This window comes from Bos indicus, chromosome 21 (genome assembly GCF_029378745.1).
Source record: "Bos indicus isolate NIAB-ARS_2022 breed Sahiwal x Tharparkar chromosome 21, NIAB-ARS_B.indTharparkar_mat_pri_1.0, whole genome shotgun sequence".
Taxonomy (NCBI): domain Eukaryota; kingdom Metazoa; phylum Chordata; class Mammalia; order Artiodactyla; family Bovidae; genus Bos; species Bos indicus.
In genome coordinates this window covers 45,081,688-45,100,976 of record NC_091780.1, presented here as the reverse complement: position 1 = coordinate 45,100,976, position 19,289 = coordinate 45,081,688, and the positions used below count along the sequence as shown (strand labels likewise).

At 43.5% G+C, this 19,289-nt stretch overlaps 1 protein-coding gene across 1 annotated transcript; it reads left to right on the top strand.

Moving 5' to 3' along the window:
* Positions 1-1,996: 1,996 nt before the first annotated feature.
* LOC109560612 (large ribosomal subunit protein uL23) lies at positions 1,997-18,508 on the top strand. Its single transcript, XM_019962984.2, is given in 2 exon segments — positions 1,997-2,290; positions 2,293-18,508. Coding segments are annotated over 2 exon segments (462 nt in total). The 5' UTR covers positions 1,997-2,031; the 3' UTR covers positions 2,496-18,508.
* The last annotated feature ends 781 nt before the right edge of the window (positions 18,509-19,289 follow it).

The window sequence follows — 19,289 nt, the reverse complement described above, 5'->3', positions numbered from 1 at the left end:
CCTGGTGAGCTGTAATCCATGGGGTCACAAAGAGTCGGACACGACTGAGCAAAACACCTTCTTACACTTTCTTTCATTTTTATATATAGCATATATCATCATATTGAAACTACTGCAAGATTTCAAACAGATAATATAGGTGTGTATGTGCATTCTTAGTCACTCAGCCATGTCTGACTTTGTGACCCATGCATTGTAACCCACCAGGCTCCTCTGTCCATGGGTTTTCCAGGCAAGAATACTGGAGTGGGTTGCCATTTCCCCCTAGGGGAATCTTCCTGACCCAAGGATCAAGCCGTGTCTCCTGCATTGTTAGGCGGATTCTTTGCCACTGAGCTTCCTGGGGATATAGGAGTGATTGCTATATCTTATACTGCTATATCCTAGTTCAGAATGTCATCTACTACCTGAACTGCATTTCACAATTATATCCTATTTAATCCTAGCATCTTGCTGAGTATTAATAAATATTCTATAGCCACCAACACATCTATCACAACAGAGATGCTTTGGTCAAGTGAGTTTGGGATACATTGGGTTATGCAAAGTTAGATTTTTACTGCAGGACTTCTAAGAACAGCTACTATGCATTATAACTCCCCAAGAAGACTGTCCTCCCCCACCTTTCTTTTGAGAATACCAGTGTTCCTTGGAGCATATTGAGCAACCCTGAACTGGGTCATTCAATAACCGCCTAAGGGGTTTTCCCTGTCCCCAGTCTCTTTTATCCTAAAACTGTGATTTATATTTTTGCCACACTTTTCTTTCTAACTCACAAAGCCCATCTTGGCATTTCAGTTCTCAGAAAGCTTTCCTATTTTCATGAAAAAATACAGTCCATCCTCAAGATCCTCCATGTTTTGGCCGTAACAGATCCTCCTACCCACTGTTCCACCATTTCCTCATGCTCCTGCACATTTCAGCCAACTTGATCATGAGTTTTACCTCAGGCCTACAGAGTAACTGGAAAGTCCAGTTCCTGCTCTTCTTTCACGCTGAATGTTCTACCCTTACTTCTCATCATGTCCCACGAATGCCTCCCTGATCCACTTCCTTCCCCAGGCACTACTCACGTTGGAACATAAGTCATTCCCTCCCCCTGTGCTCTGCCGTTTTGTCAGTGATTCTGTTAGACTTAGTACGTTCAGCCTTGCAGCTGTTGTCTCACTGGTGGAATCTAAGACCCCTCAGGGCAAGACAATATCTTTTTTATTTCATAATTCTAGCATGTGTACTGATTTAGGTAAATATTCAATCATAGCTTATTAAAAATTAGAAACAGAAGCACTCTTTGGAGATCCAACCTGAAACAATAAGAGGTAACATTATTGAGGAGTTGATTTTTCAATTTCTAGGTTATCTGGCATGTTATTAATTTACTCTCATCTAGATGGCTTTTCAGTGGTTTCATCTCTTCCAGATCAGGGTAAAAGGAAACTGACAGTGAAATTACTCTAAACTTGTCTGCTATTTAGTAATTTAAAGAATAAGTATACTGCGGGCAGGAATCCCTCAGAAGAAATGGAGTGGCCATCATGGTCAACAAGAGAGTCCGAAATGCAGTACTTGGATGCAATCTCAAAAACGACAGAATGATCTCTGTTCATTTCCAAGGCAAACCATTCAATATCACAGTAATCCAAGTCTATGCCCCAACCAGTAATGCTGAAGAAGCTGAAGTTGAATGGTTCTATGAAGACCTACAAGACCTTTTAGAACTAACACCCAAAAAAGATGTCCTTTTCATTATAGGGTACTGGAATGCAAAAGTAGGAAGTCAAGAAACACCTGGAGTAACAGGCAAATTTGGACTTGGAATACGGAATGAAGCAGGGCAAAGACTAATAGAGTTTTGCCAAGAAAATGCACTGGTCATAACAAACACCCTCTTCCAACAACACAAGAGAAGACTCTATACATGGACATCACCAGATGGTCAACACCGAAATCAGATTGATTATATTCTCTGCAGCCAAAGATGGAGAAGCTCTATACAGTCAGCAAAAACAAGACCAGGGCCTTTTTGTGAAGATGGCGCCGAAGGCGAAGAAGGAAGCCCCTGCTCCTCCTAAAGCTGAAGCCAAAGCAAAGGCTTTGAAGGCCAAGAAAGCAGTGTTGAAAGGTGTCCACAGCCACAAAAAAAAGAAGATCCAGACGTCGCCCACCTTCCGGCGGCCCAAAACACTGCGGCTCAGGAGGCAGCCCAAATATCCTTGGAAGAGCGCCCCTAGGAGAAACAAACTTGACCACTATGCCATCATCAAATTCCCCCTCACCACTGAGTCAGCCATGAAGAAGACAACAACACACTGGTATTCATTGTGGATGTCAAGGCCAACAAGCACCAAATTAAACAGGCTGTGAAGAAGCTCTATGACATTGACGTGGCTAAGGTCAATACTCTGATCAGGCCTGATGGAGAGAAGAAGGCATATGTTTGACTGGCTCCTGACTATGATGCTTTGGATGTTGCCAACAAAATTGGCATCATCTAAACTGAGTCCAGCTGGCTAATTCCAAATATGAAAGTTTTCACTATAATAAAAAAAAACAAAAAACAAAAAAACAAGACCAGGAGCTGACTGTGGCTCAGACCATGAACTCCTTATTGCCAAATTCAGACTTAAATTGAAGAAAGTAGGGAAAACCACTAGACCATTCAGGTATGACCTAAATCAAATCCCTTATGATTATACAGTGGAAGTGAGAAATAGATTTAAGGGCCTAGATCTGATAGATAGAGTGCCTGATGAACTATGGAATGAGGTTCGTGACATCGTACAGGAGACAGGGATCAAGACCATTCCCATAGAAAAGAAATGCAAAAAAGCAAAATGGCTGTCTGGGGAGGCCTTACAAATAGCTGTGAAAAGAAGAGAAGCGAAAAGCAAAGGAGAAAAGGAAAGATATAAACATCTGAATGCAGAGTTCCAAAGAATAGCAAGAAGAGATAAGAAAGCCTTCTTCAGCGATCAATGCAAAGAAATAGAGGAAAACAACAGAATAGGAAAGACTAGGGATCTCTTCAAGAAAATCAGAGATACCAAAGGAACATTTCATGCAAAGATGAGCTCGATAAAGGACAGAAATGGTATGGACCTAACAGAAGCAGAAGATATTAAGAAAAGATGGCAAGAATACACAGAAGAACTACAAAAAAGATCTTCACGACCCAGATAATCACAATGGTGTGATCACTGACCTAGAGCCAGACATCCTGGAATGTGAAGTCAAGTGGGCCTTAGAAAACATCACTATGAACAAAGCTAGTGGAGGTGATGGAATTCCAGTTGAGCTATTCCAAATCCTGAAAGATGATGCTATGAAAGTGCTGCACTCAATAGGCCAGCAAATTTGGAAAACTCAGCAGTGGCCACAGGACTGGAAGAGGTCAGTTTTCATTCCAATCCCAAAGAAAGGCAATGCCAAAGAATGCTCAAACTACCGCACAATTGCACTCATCTCACACGCTAGTAAAGTAATGCTCAAAATTCTCCAAGCCAGGCTTCAGCAATATGTGAACCGTGAACTTCCAGATGTTCAAGCTGGTTTTAGAAAAGGCAGAGGAACCAGAGATCAAATTGCCAACATCCGCTGGATCATAGAAAAAGCAAGAAGAGTTCCAGAAAAACATCTATTTCTGCTTTATTGACTATGCCAAAGCCTTTGACTGTGTGGATCACAATAAACTGTGGAAAATTCTGAAAGAGATGGGAATACCAGACCACCTGATCTGCCTCTTAAGAAATTTGTATGCAGGTCAGGAAGCAACAGTTAGAACTGGACATGGAACAACAGACTGGTTCCAAATAGGAAAAGGAGTTCGTCAAGGCTGTATATTGTCACCCTGTTTATTTAACTTCTATGCAGAGTACATCATGAGAAACGCTGGACTGGAAGAAACACAAGCTGGAATCAAGATTGCCAGGAGAAATATCAATAACCTCAGATATGCAGATGACACCACCCTTATGGCAGAAAGTGAAGAGGAACTAAAAAGCCTCTTGATGAAAGTGAAAGAGGAGAGTGAAAAGGTTGGCTTAAAGCTCAACATTCAGAAAACGAAGATAATGGCATCCAGTCCCCCCACTTCATGGGAAATAGATGGGGAAACAGTGGAAACAGTGTCAGACTTTATTTTTCTGGGCTCCAAAATCACTGCAGATGGTGACTGCAGCCATGAAATTAAAAGACGCTTACTCCTTGGAAGGAAAGTTATGACCAACCTAGATAGCATATTCAAAAGCAGAGACATTACTTTGCCAACAAAGGTTCGTCTAATCAAGGCTATGGTTTTTCCTCTGGTCATGTATGGATGTGAGAGTTGGACTGTGAAGAAGGCTGAGTGCCGAAGAATTGATGCTTTTGAACTGTGGTGTTGGAGAAGACTCTTGAGAGTCCCTTGGACTGCAAGGAGATCCAACCAGTCCATTCTGAAGGAGATCAGCCCTGGGATTTCTTTGGAAGGAATGATGCTAAAGCTGAAACTCCAGTACTTTGGCCACCTCATGCGAAGAGTTGACTCATTGGAAAAGACTCTGATGCTGGGAGGGATTGGGGGCAGGAGGAGAAGGGGACGACAGAGGATGAGATGGCTGGATGGCATCACTGACTCGATGGATGTGAGTCTGAGTGAACTCCGGGAGTTGGTGATGGACAGGGAGGCCTGGCGTGCTGCGATTCATGGGGTCTCAAAGAGTCGGACACGACTGAGTGACTAATCTGATTTAATTGCAAAAAAGGTTGAACTTGGGGTTTTAGATTCCATTAATTTTATTCATATATTCCTACCTCTCACTGGCGCAGATAATCAAGATCTAATTGTGTGTTGCTAGATACATCTTTTGTTTATTAAGCCACTGAAATCCTGGCTCCAAACTATTTCCCTTTGATACTGTAGCTGGGAGAGCATTGTAACCCTAAGGTCTAAATAATTTGAGTGTCATAAATGAAAACACCCACAAAATTGAACTCTGATTGCTACTCAGATCAACATGTTTAAACTTGAAGTAGAAATTCATCAGGAAGAGATTTTATGCTAATTCAAAATAAAAAACAGTGGTTAGTTCATCCTGTAGGATGCTTGTTATAGTCAGGACAGACTGCTCAATACCCAGCATTGAGTTTCTTAAAAAGTTTCCTTCTATGACACAGCCTTTCATGGTTTTCTGCCTGTGTCTCTGGCCTCTCATTACTAGTCTTTCATTGATTTTTCCTCCTCTTCCTGACCTACATGTTGGATTGGAGGTCCCCTGGCTGTGATCCCAGCCTTTTTTTCTGGGCTCCAGACAATTACGTTCAACAGACCAAGCAGTTTCTCTCTCTCTCCTTTTTAAACTTTGTATTTTGTATTGAGGTTTAGCTGATTAACAAGGTTGTGATAGTTTCAGGTGAACAGCAAAGGGACTCAGCCGTCCATATACATTTATCCATTTCCCCCCAAACTCCCCTCCCATCTGGGCTCTGGTTTCTCTATCTTGATGTTTCATTGGCATCTTAAACCCATTGTGGCTACTCAGCTCCCCTTCTCTTTCCTCCCAGCTCTGCACACTTTATCCGGATAACTTCTATTCATCTTTCATGCTTCACCTCTATTTTTTCAGCAAATACTGACTGAATGCCTACCAGGTGCTTAAATGTGCCATCCTCAGGGAAGCCTTGTCGGGTGTCACAGATCAGTTTAAGGAGCTCCTGTTATCAGGGAAACCATGTTCTTCCCACTGGAGCACTTACCACTATGGAAGTTATATAATTAAAAAAATATCTATCCTGCTAAAGTTAATATCCACAAGAGCATAGATAATGTCTAATTATCACTGTCCTCAGTGCCTAGAATAGTGCTTGTTTCATAGCAGATGCTTAAGACGTGCAGAGTGAATGGACATGGAGTTTTTAATGCAGTTGCTTATAATTTTTTGAAGAAAGACAGCAATTGAAACGGAGTTTACAAAGCAGTGTTGACAAGGAAGTGGTTAGACTGTATGACTTTTGAAGTCCTATTCTATCCAGAGACTCTATGATTCTCAACCTCACATCCAAGTTACTGTAGATCACTCTGTACATTCTGTGGTTATGCAAAACAAGCGTATGGTCAGAGTTGGGTGTGGTTAATTTGGGAATATTTCCTAATTCAAACAGGTGAATTTAAAGCTCAACTTAGAGCAGAGATTCTTAGTCTAAGTACTATTGACATTTTGGGGCCAGATAATTCTTTGTCTGTATATGTGGGTGTCCTGTGCATTGTAGGATATTTTGCAGCATCTCTGGCCTCTACCCACTAGATACCAGGAGCAACACTTTTAACAACCAAAAATGTCTCCAGATATTGCCAAATATTCCCTGGAGGGCAAAATCACCCCTGAATGGGAACCACTGACTGACAGGAGGAGGATATATTGGCTTTCTTGGGAGAGAAGCTTTCCAGAGGACAGCATTTATGGAGGCTCTAAGTTGGGGATGAGCAAATCATGCCCAGGAAAATGGCAAGATGCTCTTGGTTGGAATGGGAAGAGCCCTTCATCTGGGCAGTTACATCCAGGGAAGTCTTCAGACCAGACCTAGTGTTCCTCAGACTTGGGGAGGGGTGGGTGTAGGGATCATCGAGCTCAGTGCCCGCACAACACATTGATGAAGTTCACTGCATGAGCTGTTAGCGGGGCTGACCTGAGAAGGAGGCGAAAAAGCTGGCAGAGAAGGCAAAAAATGCCTTGTAGTTGGTTGATCTGATGTATATTTTAAGTACTTAGAATGATACCCGTACATCAGATTTTTGCATTTGCTAGTCACCAAATTTTTGTATCTTCTGATTTATATCTTTATTTCAAGCTGGAACAAGGAGAAGAAAGTGACCATTTCTGGCTTAACTAGTCATGACTATTAGATATTTAGGGGCTTCCCAGGTAACGAATCTGCCTGTCAATGCAGGAGATGCAAGAGACGCAGGTTCGATCCCTGGGTTGGGAAGATCCCCTGGGAAAGAAATGGAAACCCACTCCAGTGTTCTTGCTGGGAAATCCTATGGACAGAGGAACCTTGTGGGCTACAGTCCATGGGGTTGCAAAGTGTCGGACACGACTGAGCTACTGAGCATGCACAACTGAGCACATTACATATTTAAGTATGAGTGAGTGAGTGAAGTCACTCAGTCATGTCCGACGACCCCATGGACTGTCGCCTACCAGGATTCTCCATCCGTGGGATTCTCCAGGCAACAATACTGGGGTGGGTTACCATTTCCTTCTCCAGGGGATCTTCCCCACCCAGGGATCAAACCCAGGTCTCCCGCATTGGGGGCAGACGCGTTAACCTCTGAGCCACCAGGGAAGCCCTTATTTAAGTATAACACACTTTAAATATCTTTAAAATCAGGAGATGATATCACTGAAACTTTTATATTAAAAAAAAGTCAAAGCATGACTTTCTGCCTGCAATATCCAATATAAGTATGCCATGCCATTATCTTTCAAAATAATTTTATTCTTAATAGCACTGAGTTTGGGAAATTGTGTGCTTATTTCTCTCTCTGTCTTTTTGTGTTTGTGCGTGCGTGTGTGTGTGTTTTTCTGATGCTGTTGTTGCTAAAATATTTTCAGAGCTCTTCATTCTTCTGTTTATTCCTTCTCAAACATTTGTTGAGAATCTGTTTTGTCCCAAACACTGCTGGGCACCTAAAGATGAAGACGCCTAGGGCTGTCCTCCAGGAGCTCACTGATCGGTGGACAGTGAGCTCAGGTAGCAGGTGCTCTGGTGGGCAGTACAGTGCTGGCTCCCTGTGGGGCGAGAGGGCTGCTGGGGGTCTGAAGGAGCCGGCGAGGGCGCCTGCCGGAGGAAGCTGTGGAGCTGCTCGCTGAATGGTGAGCTGGAGTTTGCCAGGGGGGGCAGGAGTGAGCGCTCAGATGCCTCCTGGCAGAGCAGATAAAAATGCTTTTATGTAGGGAGGGAGTGAGAAGAGAGTGCCGCAGAGAGCAGGGATGGCTCAGGGGGCTGGGGGTGGGGAGGAGCCTTGCCTACCATGCTGAGGTGAAGAAGGTTGTGGAAAGGTTCTTGGAAAGTGGATTCTGGCAGTAGTGAGGAAGGACTGGCTTCCGGGACAAAACAGGAAGATGAGGTGTGAGGCTAATGTACTTCTCTGCACAAACTGGGCAGTGAGGTGGGAGGTGCTCAAGGGAATATGCCCCTCCTCCCTGAGTTCCTAGAGGTACTAGAGGCACTTTTTCTTTTTTAAATTGAAGTGTTCTTGATTTACAATGTTGTGTTAGTTTCAGGTGTACAATATAGTAATTCAGTTCATAAATATATACACGTAATTATATATATATGTGATTCTTTCCCATTGTAAGTTATTACAAGGTATTGATATAGTTCCCTGTACTATAGAGTAGGACCTCGTTATCGATCTATTTTATATACAGTAGTGTGTATCCTGTACACACTTACAACTCTCAGCAGTGTGGTAACTGTCCAGTACATGAACTGTATGTGTGCATGTTGAAATGTAGCCCACAGTTCCGCATGTTCTACAGGAACATAACAGTTGAACATTTCTCATCAAGATAGAAAATGACAACCTGGTTTCGCCATCACTGCCCCATCAAATATCCTGTTAGTCATGGTGCACCTTTGGCCCATCAGGTGAGAATTAACCTGAGGTAGGGGCTGAGAAGGAAAGGAGGAAGGTGGCCAGGACAATGGAGTCATTCAGTGGTTAGGCAAATGATTACAGATCTTGGTTAGTAATTTCCAGTGAAGGTAGAGGCTGAAGAAGTGGTCTAGGATAATTGCTATATTTCCAGTTTGGTCACTAGCTTTTAAAATTGCCTTCTGGGTCTCTTTATGAGGCCAAGAAGATCAGTTTCATTACTTTTTTACTCCGTAGAGCATGAAAGAGACTCACTGGGTCATCTATTTTTACTTTTTCCCTAGAGCATGAACCGGTTTGATAACCCACATGAGTGACTGGATTGTCCTCTGATTGAAATTGACTTTGAGATATTTACAAAAAGGATCTGTTCAATACTTTCAAGGATAAGGTTTACCCTTGGTAAGGATCTGCGTGAGCACACACTCAAGTTCTGTCCTATAAAATCTTTTCTTCCCTTACCTAGAATGGGGAAAACATTTCATAATTGGAAACATTTAGTGAGAACTCAGTCTCTAACAGCACTGGTGTGCTTGGTATTCTGAAGAGACCAAAGCCTTTTATGTCCTTCGTGCCTCCGACCCAGGCAGTGTTCTGCCTGGAATGTCTCCATGTGTCACCCTTCTCCCCATTTCTAACTGGGGAGTCAGACACACCCTTCGAGGCCAAGGTGGAATGTCACCTCTTCTGCCTTCCTGACACCCTCACACCCCATGCAGGAGAGTCACAGCCTCTTACACACTGTTTTCCCCAGTAGACCATGCACTCTTTTAATGGAGGCCCCACCTGCCCACCTTCGAGTCACCATCATTCACACACCTGGATTTAGCAGAAGTTTAATCCATTTGGTTAAATTATAGAGGATTCAGAAATGTGGTCATGAATATTACATCTACCTGGGAAGGTTGGAAGCCAGAGCCCACGAGGAGGAGGCTGTGTGAGGGGGGCCCAGCCAGGGGGCTGAGCCTCTTGGCACCTGGCAGTAGCAACAGGTGGGCACCAGGGAGAAGTGAAACGAAAGCCAGGTGAGGGTGGTGTTCAGGGCCAGGATTATTCCCTTTGGAAGGCCTGGAGGGGCAAGGTAGACAGGGAGCAAGACTGGGAATTAGGCTGGGATGGTGGGGAAAGGAAAGGGGCTAGGGAGGACTCTTAGTGATCAGAGTGAAGATGTTACCCAAAATGTGAGAAAAAAATCAAGTGAAGAGTCCTGCGGCTGGCACACACTGCAGCTGTTACTACATTTTAAAAGAACAGGGAATCATTAAATTTGAGAAGGACAGAATGCTGTCCCGCTCAAAAGGCGAGAGCGGCCCCGAAATACGGAGTGCTTAGTTTTATGGGCTGGGTAATTTCGTAGGCTAACAAGTAGGAGGATTATTCCAACTATTTTGGGGAACAGGCTGGATCTGCAGGATTTGGGCAACTGCCCACTTTTTGGCCTTTTATAGTTGGCCTCAGAACTGTCATGGTACCTGTAGGTATGTATTTAGCAAATGCTAATGTTCACAATGAGCATATAATGAGGCTCAAGATCTACTGGAAGCTGAATCTTCCACTACCCTGGGCTTAGTGGTTTCTAACCAGTATATGCTGTATCCTCAAGAACTATGTCATTCTTTAAGTGTTGTGCCCTGCCCCCTTCCCCCCTGTTTCAGTGGAGTTAGTAAATTGTAAACTTAATTTAAGCATTGCTACATGGCATTTCTTCTTTATGATATAAGCAAAAATAAAGGCTACACTTGGTCAGGCTCTGTCTTAAATTAATGTTTTAAATTATATAAAATCTTTAGGAACACATCCCTTGCATAAAAATACAACAGCCCTAAATCAGTATCCTAAATTTTATTATTTTTTAAAATAAATTTCTTATGAATCTCTGAAGCCTTTCTTATTTTTGAATACTGGGAGAAAGATTTTTTTTTTCTTATCTTACTCTGCTTATCTGAAGACTCTGAGAGAACTCTGACAGGTCTTCAGAGTGTGTTGACATTGGTTGAATTTCAGTATTAGTAGTTGGCTAGCAGATTTATTTTAGGAGAATACCAGAGATACCGATTCCTAGAACTTGTTAGGGCAGTGTCAGATTATCAATCCAGCTTTTATTATACATATAATTTATAAAATTGTAATGAGATAACATGTAATGTGACATAATGATACAGGGCAACTACTTCAGAATCCCTGGCCTGTGTGATATATGTTCCAGATGGGATTGAAATTCATCAGTAGGAAGCTTGATGTTCTAGCATTAATGACAGAAAATACTAATTAGTTTTAATGAGCAGATGTGCAATTTAAGCAAAGAGTTGGAAACCTCATCCACCTTAAGCTTTGGACAAGTCTTTCCAGGACCTTAAGTTGATTTATTTATGTCTGGAATGAACAGCACAGTTCAAAACTTATTTGACAATTTTCAGAGTCATATAAGGGGGATTTACAAAATGATTATTTTGTAGAATTCTGCCTCACAGGTGAACTGCTGGTCAGTTTAAATATCTCCCTAAGTAGCCAAATATCTTGCCTGTGAATATTACTTTTTTAAAGTTTTATTTTCTGGCCATGCCATGTGGCATATGGGCTCTTAGTTTTCTGACCAGGGATCAAACCTGTACCTCCTGCATTGGAAGCATGCAGTCTTAACCACTGGACCACCAGGGAAGTCCCTGCCTGTGAATTTTAGACTTGAAAATTTCAGGCCCTAAAATTGATGATCACCTGCCAAAATAATTCACTTTTAGACTCTTCTACAAACAAAAATGACAAGAAAACCTTGGAATGTGGCCAAGATATTAAGTAACCTCACATCTAGCACAAAGAGATTTGACAGATCCCCCTGGATTGGAGTTTGAAAGAAATAAAATTATGTTTGTTTACATATGTGTGTACACACACACACACACACACACACACACACACACACACACACACTTGGGCTTCCCAGGTGGTAAAGAACCCGCCTGCCAATGCAGGAGATGTAAGAGACAAGGGTTTCATCCCTGGATCAGGAAGATCCCCTGGAGCATGACATGGCAACCCACTCCAATATTCTTGCCTGGAGAATCCCATAGACAGAGGAACCTGGTGGGCTACAGTCCATAAGGTCACAAAGAGTCAGACACAACTGAAGTGACTTAGTATGCATGCATATATATACAGCAGGGTTTTAAAACTGTATTTCTATATTTATATAGGGAGTTATTATAAAGACTACATAGAATGACACCACTGACAAGGATGGATATTTATTTGCAATATAAGGAAACTAAGTGGGAAATCATTATTCTATTTGTACTTGGAAAGTAGATTGGATTAGAGAAAGTAGGAGCTTAGAAAGCATCACTATGAACAAAGCTAGTGGAGGTGATGGAATTCCAGTTGAGTTATTTAAAATCCTAAAAGATGATGCTGTGAAAGTGCTGCACTCAATATGCCAGCAAATTTGGAAAACTCAGCAGTGGCCACAGGACTGGAAAGGGCAGTTTTCATCCCAATCCCAAAGAAGGGCAATGCCAAAGAATGTTCAAACTACCTCACAATTGCACTCATCTCACACTCTAGCAAAGTAATGCTCAAAATTCTCCAAGCCAGGTTTCAACAGTATGTGAACTGTGAACTTTCAGATATCCAAGCTGGGTTTAGAAAAGGCAGAAGAACCAGAGATCAGATTGCCAACATCCACTGGATCATCGAAAAAGCAAGAAAATTCCAGAAAAACATCTACTTCTGCTTATTGATTATGCCAAAGCCTTTGTGTAGATCACACAAACTGTGGAAAATTCTTAAAGAGATGGGAATACTAGACCACCTGACCTGCCTCCTGAGAAATCTGTATGCAGGTCAAGAAGCAACAGTTAGAACTGGACATGGAAAAATGGACTGGTTGCAAATTGGGAGAGGAGTACATCAAGGCTGTATATTGTCACCCTGCTTATTTACTTTGTATGCAGAGTACATCATGCAAAATGCTGGGCTGGATGAAGCACAAGCTGAAATCAAGATTGCCGGGAGAAATATCAATAACCTCAGATATGCAGATGATACCAGAAAGTGAAGAAGAACTAAAGAGCCTCTTGATGAAAGTGAAAGAGGAGAGCAAAAAAGCTGGCTTAAAACTCAACATTCAGAAAACTAAGATCATGGCATCTGGTCTCATCACTTCATGGCAAATAGATGGGGAAACAGTGGAAACAGTGAGAAACTCTATTTTCTTGGGCTCAAAATCACTGCAGATGGTGACTGCAGCCATGAAATTAAAAGACACTTGCTCCTTGGAAGAAAAGCTGTGACCAACCTAGACAGCATATTAAAAAGCAGAGACATTACTTTGCCAGCAAAGGTCCATCTAGTCAAAGCTATGGTTTTTCCAGTAGTCATGTATAGATGTGAGAGTTGGACCATAACGAAAGTCTAGTGCTGAACTGATGCTTTTGAAATGTGGTGTTGAAGAAGACTCTTGAGAATCCCTTGGACTGCAAGGCGATCAAGCCAGTCAATCCTAAAGGAAATCAGTCCTGAATATTCATTGGAAGGGCCGATGCCAAAGCTGAACCTCCAATACTTTGGCCACCTGATGCGAAGAACTGACTCATTGGAAAAGATCCTGATGCTGGGGAAGATTGAAGGCAGGAGGAGAAGGGGAAGACAGAGAATGAGATGGTTTGATGGTATCACTGACTTGATGGACATGAGTTTGAGCAAGTTCTGGGGTTGGTGATGGACAGGGAAGCCTGGCGTGCTGCAGTCCATGGGTTTGCAAAGAGTGGGACAAGACTAAGCAACTGAACTGAACTGAGGAACTGTTAATGTGAGACTTAAGTAGGGCCTCTGGTTTACGTTCATTTGCTCAAGAGACTTGCAGGTTTGCAACACTGGGCAGCCGAAAGAGTACTTTTGGCTCTTGTTTTTGGATCTACCTTCAGAACCACTCCCTTCCAGCTCGACACTGCTCCCTGCCTTTCTCGTGTTCCAGCAACCTATGTACCTCCATCTCCTCAGCTTTCTCCACATCCCCAGTCTCCTTGCTTCCTCAGCCTCAAACTTCTCAAGGTGCAGTCTCCTTTGAGGTTATTTCCTTCCACCGTCTGGGTCTCTTTCCCTCAGGCCCCTTCTACCTGCTCTGACACACAATTGGTTGGTTGGTCTGGGTATTTGGATGAACTCTTTGACCTCTGGGTGGAGGAAGGTAAGATTGTATCATCCTTCTAGTCCCACAAACCTGTGGACAGCACTGGGACAGGAAGGAAGGGAGCAGGGCACAACCATTAAAAGAATGACACAACCATTAAGAACAGAATACAACATAAACTGGTTAGAGCTGGTTAAGACTGAGATGGTGGAAGATTCAACTTCCAGTAAACCTTGAGCTTCATTATACACTCATTGTAATATATTAGCATAAGCTAAATACATACACACAGGTGCCAAGACGGTTCCTAGGCCAGCCACAAAAGACCAAAAAGTGCACAGTGGCCCAAATCCTGGAAATCCTACTCCTTCCCCAAAATGTTGGAGTAATCTTCCCACTCATTAGAGTATGAAATTAACCAGCCCGTAAAAACTAACCATCTCCACACCTTCGGCCTTCTGAGACTGCCCAGACTCTGCCTATGGAGTGTGTTTCTGTCTAACAGATTAACTTGTTGTCCCTTTACATTGGCTCCCTTTTAAATTCTTTCCTGTGACAAGCCAAGGACCCTCACTTGATGGCCCATCCCAGGACTCATCCAACATCCTCTTGCACCCCATTTTCCTGCAACAGCATCAAGAGGTGTGCCTTTTGAAAGAGAGCAGGTTTTCGTTTCCTTGAGGACTTGAGGTCATAGTGGGGATGGATGGGGCTGACGGTGCAGCCTTTGTGTTTGTGGAATAAGCCCCTCGCTTCCTGCTGTTCATTTCCTAGGAAACCACAGACAGCGCTGGCTCTGGACTTCCTGTTGGCTAATGCCAGGGTTCCTGATCTACTAGGGCCACTGCATCCTCTCCTTGGCATTACTAGTGCCAAAAAAGATGGGAGTATTAGAAATCAGTCTTTGATACCTAGTGCATAGTAAGAATTCCATAAGGATTTGCCAAATGTATGCATGAATGAAAAAATGTCATGGTTAAATCAGCTTTCTTGTAGCTTCTTTCTGTTGAATCAAATTACTTGCCATATTTAAACCAATTGGTAAAGCGTATTTGCCTTTACATATAACATTGCTGAAAGTGAAAGTTGCTCAGTTGTATTTGACTCTTTGCAACCCCATGGACTGTACAGTCCATGGAATTCTCCCTGCCCAGACTACTGGAGTGGGTAGCCATTCCCCTCTCCAGGGGATCTTTCCAACCCAAGGATTGAACCCAGGTCTACTGCATTGCAGGCAGATTCTTTACCACTGAGCCACCAGGGCCTGAGGGAAACCCCGAAGTGGATTCTACCCCATTTGGAAGCAAATGAATTTGCTGAACTCTGTTCTTATTCCATAAAAACAATCCATGTGAACAAATTGTGTATGGAGCAGGTGTTGGTAGTCATTCTATTGTGAATGTGAACTTTCTGCTTTGTGCTGCTCTGTATTTGCCATAGTGAAAATGCACAAGAATTGTACCAAGCCCTTGCTGTATTTTGAGACATTGTGCAACATGTTTAGAGGGTTTTCCTTAGTTTATACTCATTGACTAGCCTTGCTCGACCCCTTTCCTCTCTGCACCAAGCCACCAGACCAGCATTTTCTCTACCCTCAGAACCAGCTCTCACCTTTGCTGACCCCAGAGCCTCTGCTTCTCATCCTCTCATTTTCTTTCTCCTTCATGCACAGATGATAACCTCATTGCTCCTGGCACAGCTCAGCCACCAGAGGCTCTGCTCAGCCCCTAAGGAGGGGCTTGGGTCCAGAACATGGAGGTTACTGTGGCTACTGGTCCAGAAATACTGTGAAAACCTAGCAAGCAGGATGAATCCCACATTTCCTTGCCATGTGTGGCTCTAGGTGACCTGCCCTGCCACTCTCTACAGCCCCTGGGGAAGAAAGCACCCACTGCAGTTTTAAACAAAATTGTAACATTCTTTCCATGGGGCACAGGGAAATGTTTCTCACTAGATGATAAACTTTGAGGGCAGAGGTCACATTGCATTGGTCTTTCTGTAACCCAGAATTGGCACAGCTGCCATATTATGGACGGTCAGTGAATGGATTGGTGAACTACCGAGTCATTTTAACTGAAAAGATGGTTTAAGTGAAAACTTTCAGGATGCAAACAAGTTCTTGATAATTCTCTTCTCTTGCCATTCTCTTCTCATAGGCTGCAAGTATTTTCAGAATGAAAAGTTTTCAAGCCGAAGTAGGCAATGGTAGTTGATAAGGAAAGTTTGGATGACAATGACCAGCTCATCATCATAAGACTGAGACTGTGTGCAGATCCTACCAAAGGAGGCAAATCTAAGATACTTGGGACTGAAACGGGGACTTTGCTGGTGGTTCAGGGGTGAGTCCTCCAAGCTTCCACTGCAGAGGGCAGGAAATCACTCCTTGATCGGGGAACTAAGATCCCGCATGCTGTGCAGCTCCACCTCCTACCACCCCCCCTCAAGAAAAAAAAAAAATGATGCTTGGTAGAATGATTCCATATTACTCTTAGGGAGAGAAGTTGGGGGTTTGGGGAGGGGAGAAGACAAGGGTATTAAAACTAGTACATAGTTTCTGGCCTGGAGATCAAAGTACCTCAACACCACTTCAGTCCTGCTGTGTCCACACTGATGTTTCTGGAAGCCAGATCTGGAGGTTAGCCTGGCCCATGTTGCTGTTAGCACTACCTCCCTAGGGTACCAGTTCCCACCTTCCCATTCTGCTCTGACATTTCTTTCTTCCAGACACATTCCTGCACTGAGCCCTCCTTGCCAACCCTCTCTTGGGCCAGGTTCTCCTTTCGCATATAAACAAAGTCTACTGTTGACTCATCGTGAGCACTCCACCTCTCTTCTGCCCTCTGTGGAAGAGCCTATCTCCCCTCTACTGGAGGCAGAGCGGGTTGGCCTTCTTACTGCTTCCTAAGAGAGACCACATGCCACTGGGCTTTGCCCCCTCCATTCCACTTCTCTCTGAGCTTTCTCTGTACTCCCTGAAGTCTTTGATGTTTGGTCTCCAGTTTTTTCCTCTCTGTCCTTAGTCCTGCCACCATCCTGGACCTCATGTGTCCACTTCAACTTTCGTGTGCCCAGTCCTGCCAACACTGTTGGTGATGACAGTCCCTTCCCCTCCGCCCTACTCTGGCTGCCTGTCCCATGGTTATAGCTCGTGCCTCTCCTTGCCTTGTCTGGCTCATCTCTATGATCTCAAGCTTTGGCAGGATATTCGGCAGGATGTCTCCTCCAGGACAGAAGCTCTCCCACCGTGTACTCCTACAGTTCCCAACCTTGCACAGCTCTTGACAATCGAATTTTTACTATTCTGCATTTACTTCCATCTCTGATCCAATTCTCACAGCCCTTCCCACCAACCTTCTTGCTTCCTTGTCTCTCGCTTGTACTCCGTCAGCCAGACTCCACCCTGGAGCAAGACTCCTAATTCATCCTCTCTGGTTCCATCCATGGGTCCTGTGGCTTGATGGTGAAACTGATGTGCTTTTTCTGTCCGATGATCCCTCCGCAGGTTTAGGAAATTTCTCCCATTCCCCCTTTTCCTTTTCCAACTGTTTACCTCAACGTCTTGCTCACTCTTTACAGAAGCCTTACTTTAAGGCTCTAAGAAGTCCTTTCTGCCTGATTGAGACTGAGGCTGTCAAGTAGAGAGTTCCTTAACTTACTCTTCCATGTTCATGTCCATCTGGCTCCCTTTTTCCTCTCTTAGGAAAAGAGCTACCAATTCCTGTTTATTAAGGCTGTAGATTTGTGCCCCCCTCCCTGCCCCTGCCATTCCACCATTTTCACTTGTATCTTTACTCTAAGCTCATAAACTTCCTCACACTTTCCCATCTGAAAATCAAACTAAACAAAAAACCCTCATCATCCTCTCTCTCCTTCCTGCAAAGATAAGTCTGATCCTATCTCTTCTTTTGTTACCTCTCATTCCCTCTCTAATCTGGTTTCTGCCCTTATCATTCCACAATCAATGAGTCATCAGTTGAGCCCCATATGGGCAAAACAAATTGGTAAGTCCCTTCCTCTTTTTCTTGTCCTCCCTGAGCTATTTGATCTGCTGGTTGTCCCTTCCTCCTTTGGCTTTGCCTATTTGGCTAGTCCTCTTTGCTGTCAAATCTGTTAGCTGCTTCTGAGTTCCCTTTATTGGGTCCCTTTGGACTTTCATCTTCTAAATGCAGAGTTGCTTCAGTCTGCTCTTCCCACTCTGATTGCTTTCCCTGGCTGCCCCGTCTGCAGTCATGGCTTCAATTACCAGCACGTACTGAAAATCCACATGCCTCTAGCTTCTGTTCAGGCTTCTCTACTGAGTTCCGGACCCATGTGCCCAACTGCCCCCTGTATACCTCCATTTGAGTGTCTCTCAGGTACCTCAGATTCAGCCTCTTCCTAACAGCATTCATGTCTTTTCAGCCAGACTTTTCCTCTTGGACTCTTTGTGAATATTGTCATTATCCAGGATCCCAGCCTCTTTTCACCACTTCTAGTCAGTCATCAACTGTACAGAGATGGGGTGGAGGTGGGGGTTATGTTCGCTGGAATCCTGGGGAAGCTGAGGGATGGAAATTGACTTGCTGGGGCTGCTCTCCTGAAGAGATGCAGTGGACTGGGGAGCTACATACAGTAGGGAGGACCACATGGTAGGAATGGCACTTAGAGACCTGGCATTGGGAAGGGTAGCTATAATGCTTCCAACTTTGTGTAAACTTAACCAAGCATCACCAACGGCTGAGATACTTGGGGTTCTTAAAGAGAAAGGAACAGAGTTTGCCTGCCCAAACAGATCTGAAGAGATAGCTTAGGATGAGAGAGAGAGAAGCCCAACACAGGAAGATTCAGAAGTGGGAGAGACAAGAGTACTCAGATCTCTCAAGGATAAGGAGGCCCCAAGTGAGTGTGGTTTATAGTATACTTTTATAGTTTCTACCTCTTACGGTCTCCAACTGGATCTTCTTTTCCTCCAGTCTACTGCTAATACTCATGTCTTATCCCAAAAGCAAATCTTACTAAGCTACTGGTTATTTTAACTTTTGGACAGTAAGTTAAAAATTCTTTAGCTCCTCAAACAAGGTGTTTTAGGTTATAGTCCCTGGTTACTATCTACCTCTTGCTGCTATCTACACTATTTTCCTTTTCTTTTCAGCCTTTCTTTTTTCTCTTTTCAGGGAAGTTCTTCCAGCTCTTTAAAAGCACCAGGCATTCATATAGGGGATCCATAGTCCAGTGTTTGTAATATCCACTCCACCCCATTCATCCTCCCATTTCTACTTGTCCTTTAATACTCAGCTCAAGCACCATTTCCCCAAAGGCTTTTACAATCCCAATGTGATTTTTCCTGGGCTATCATAGCATCCTACACAAAACATAAAAATACCCTTTACTACATCTCACTGTAATCAATTAACCTGCTTCTCTTCCCTGGTAGTTACTGGGTACTTTATGAAGGCAGATCTCAGTCTATCTGGCTTTCTATACCCATTATTTAGCTCTTGAATAGTACTTGATATTTCTAAATAAATAGTTGTCAACCATCAAAGC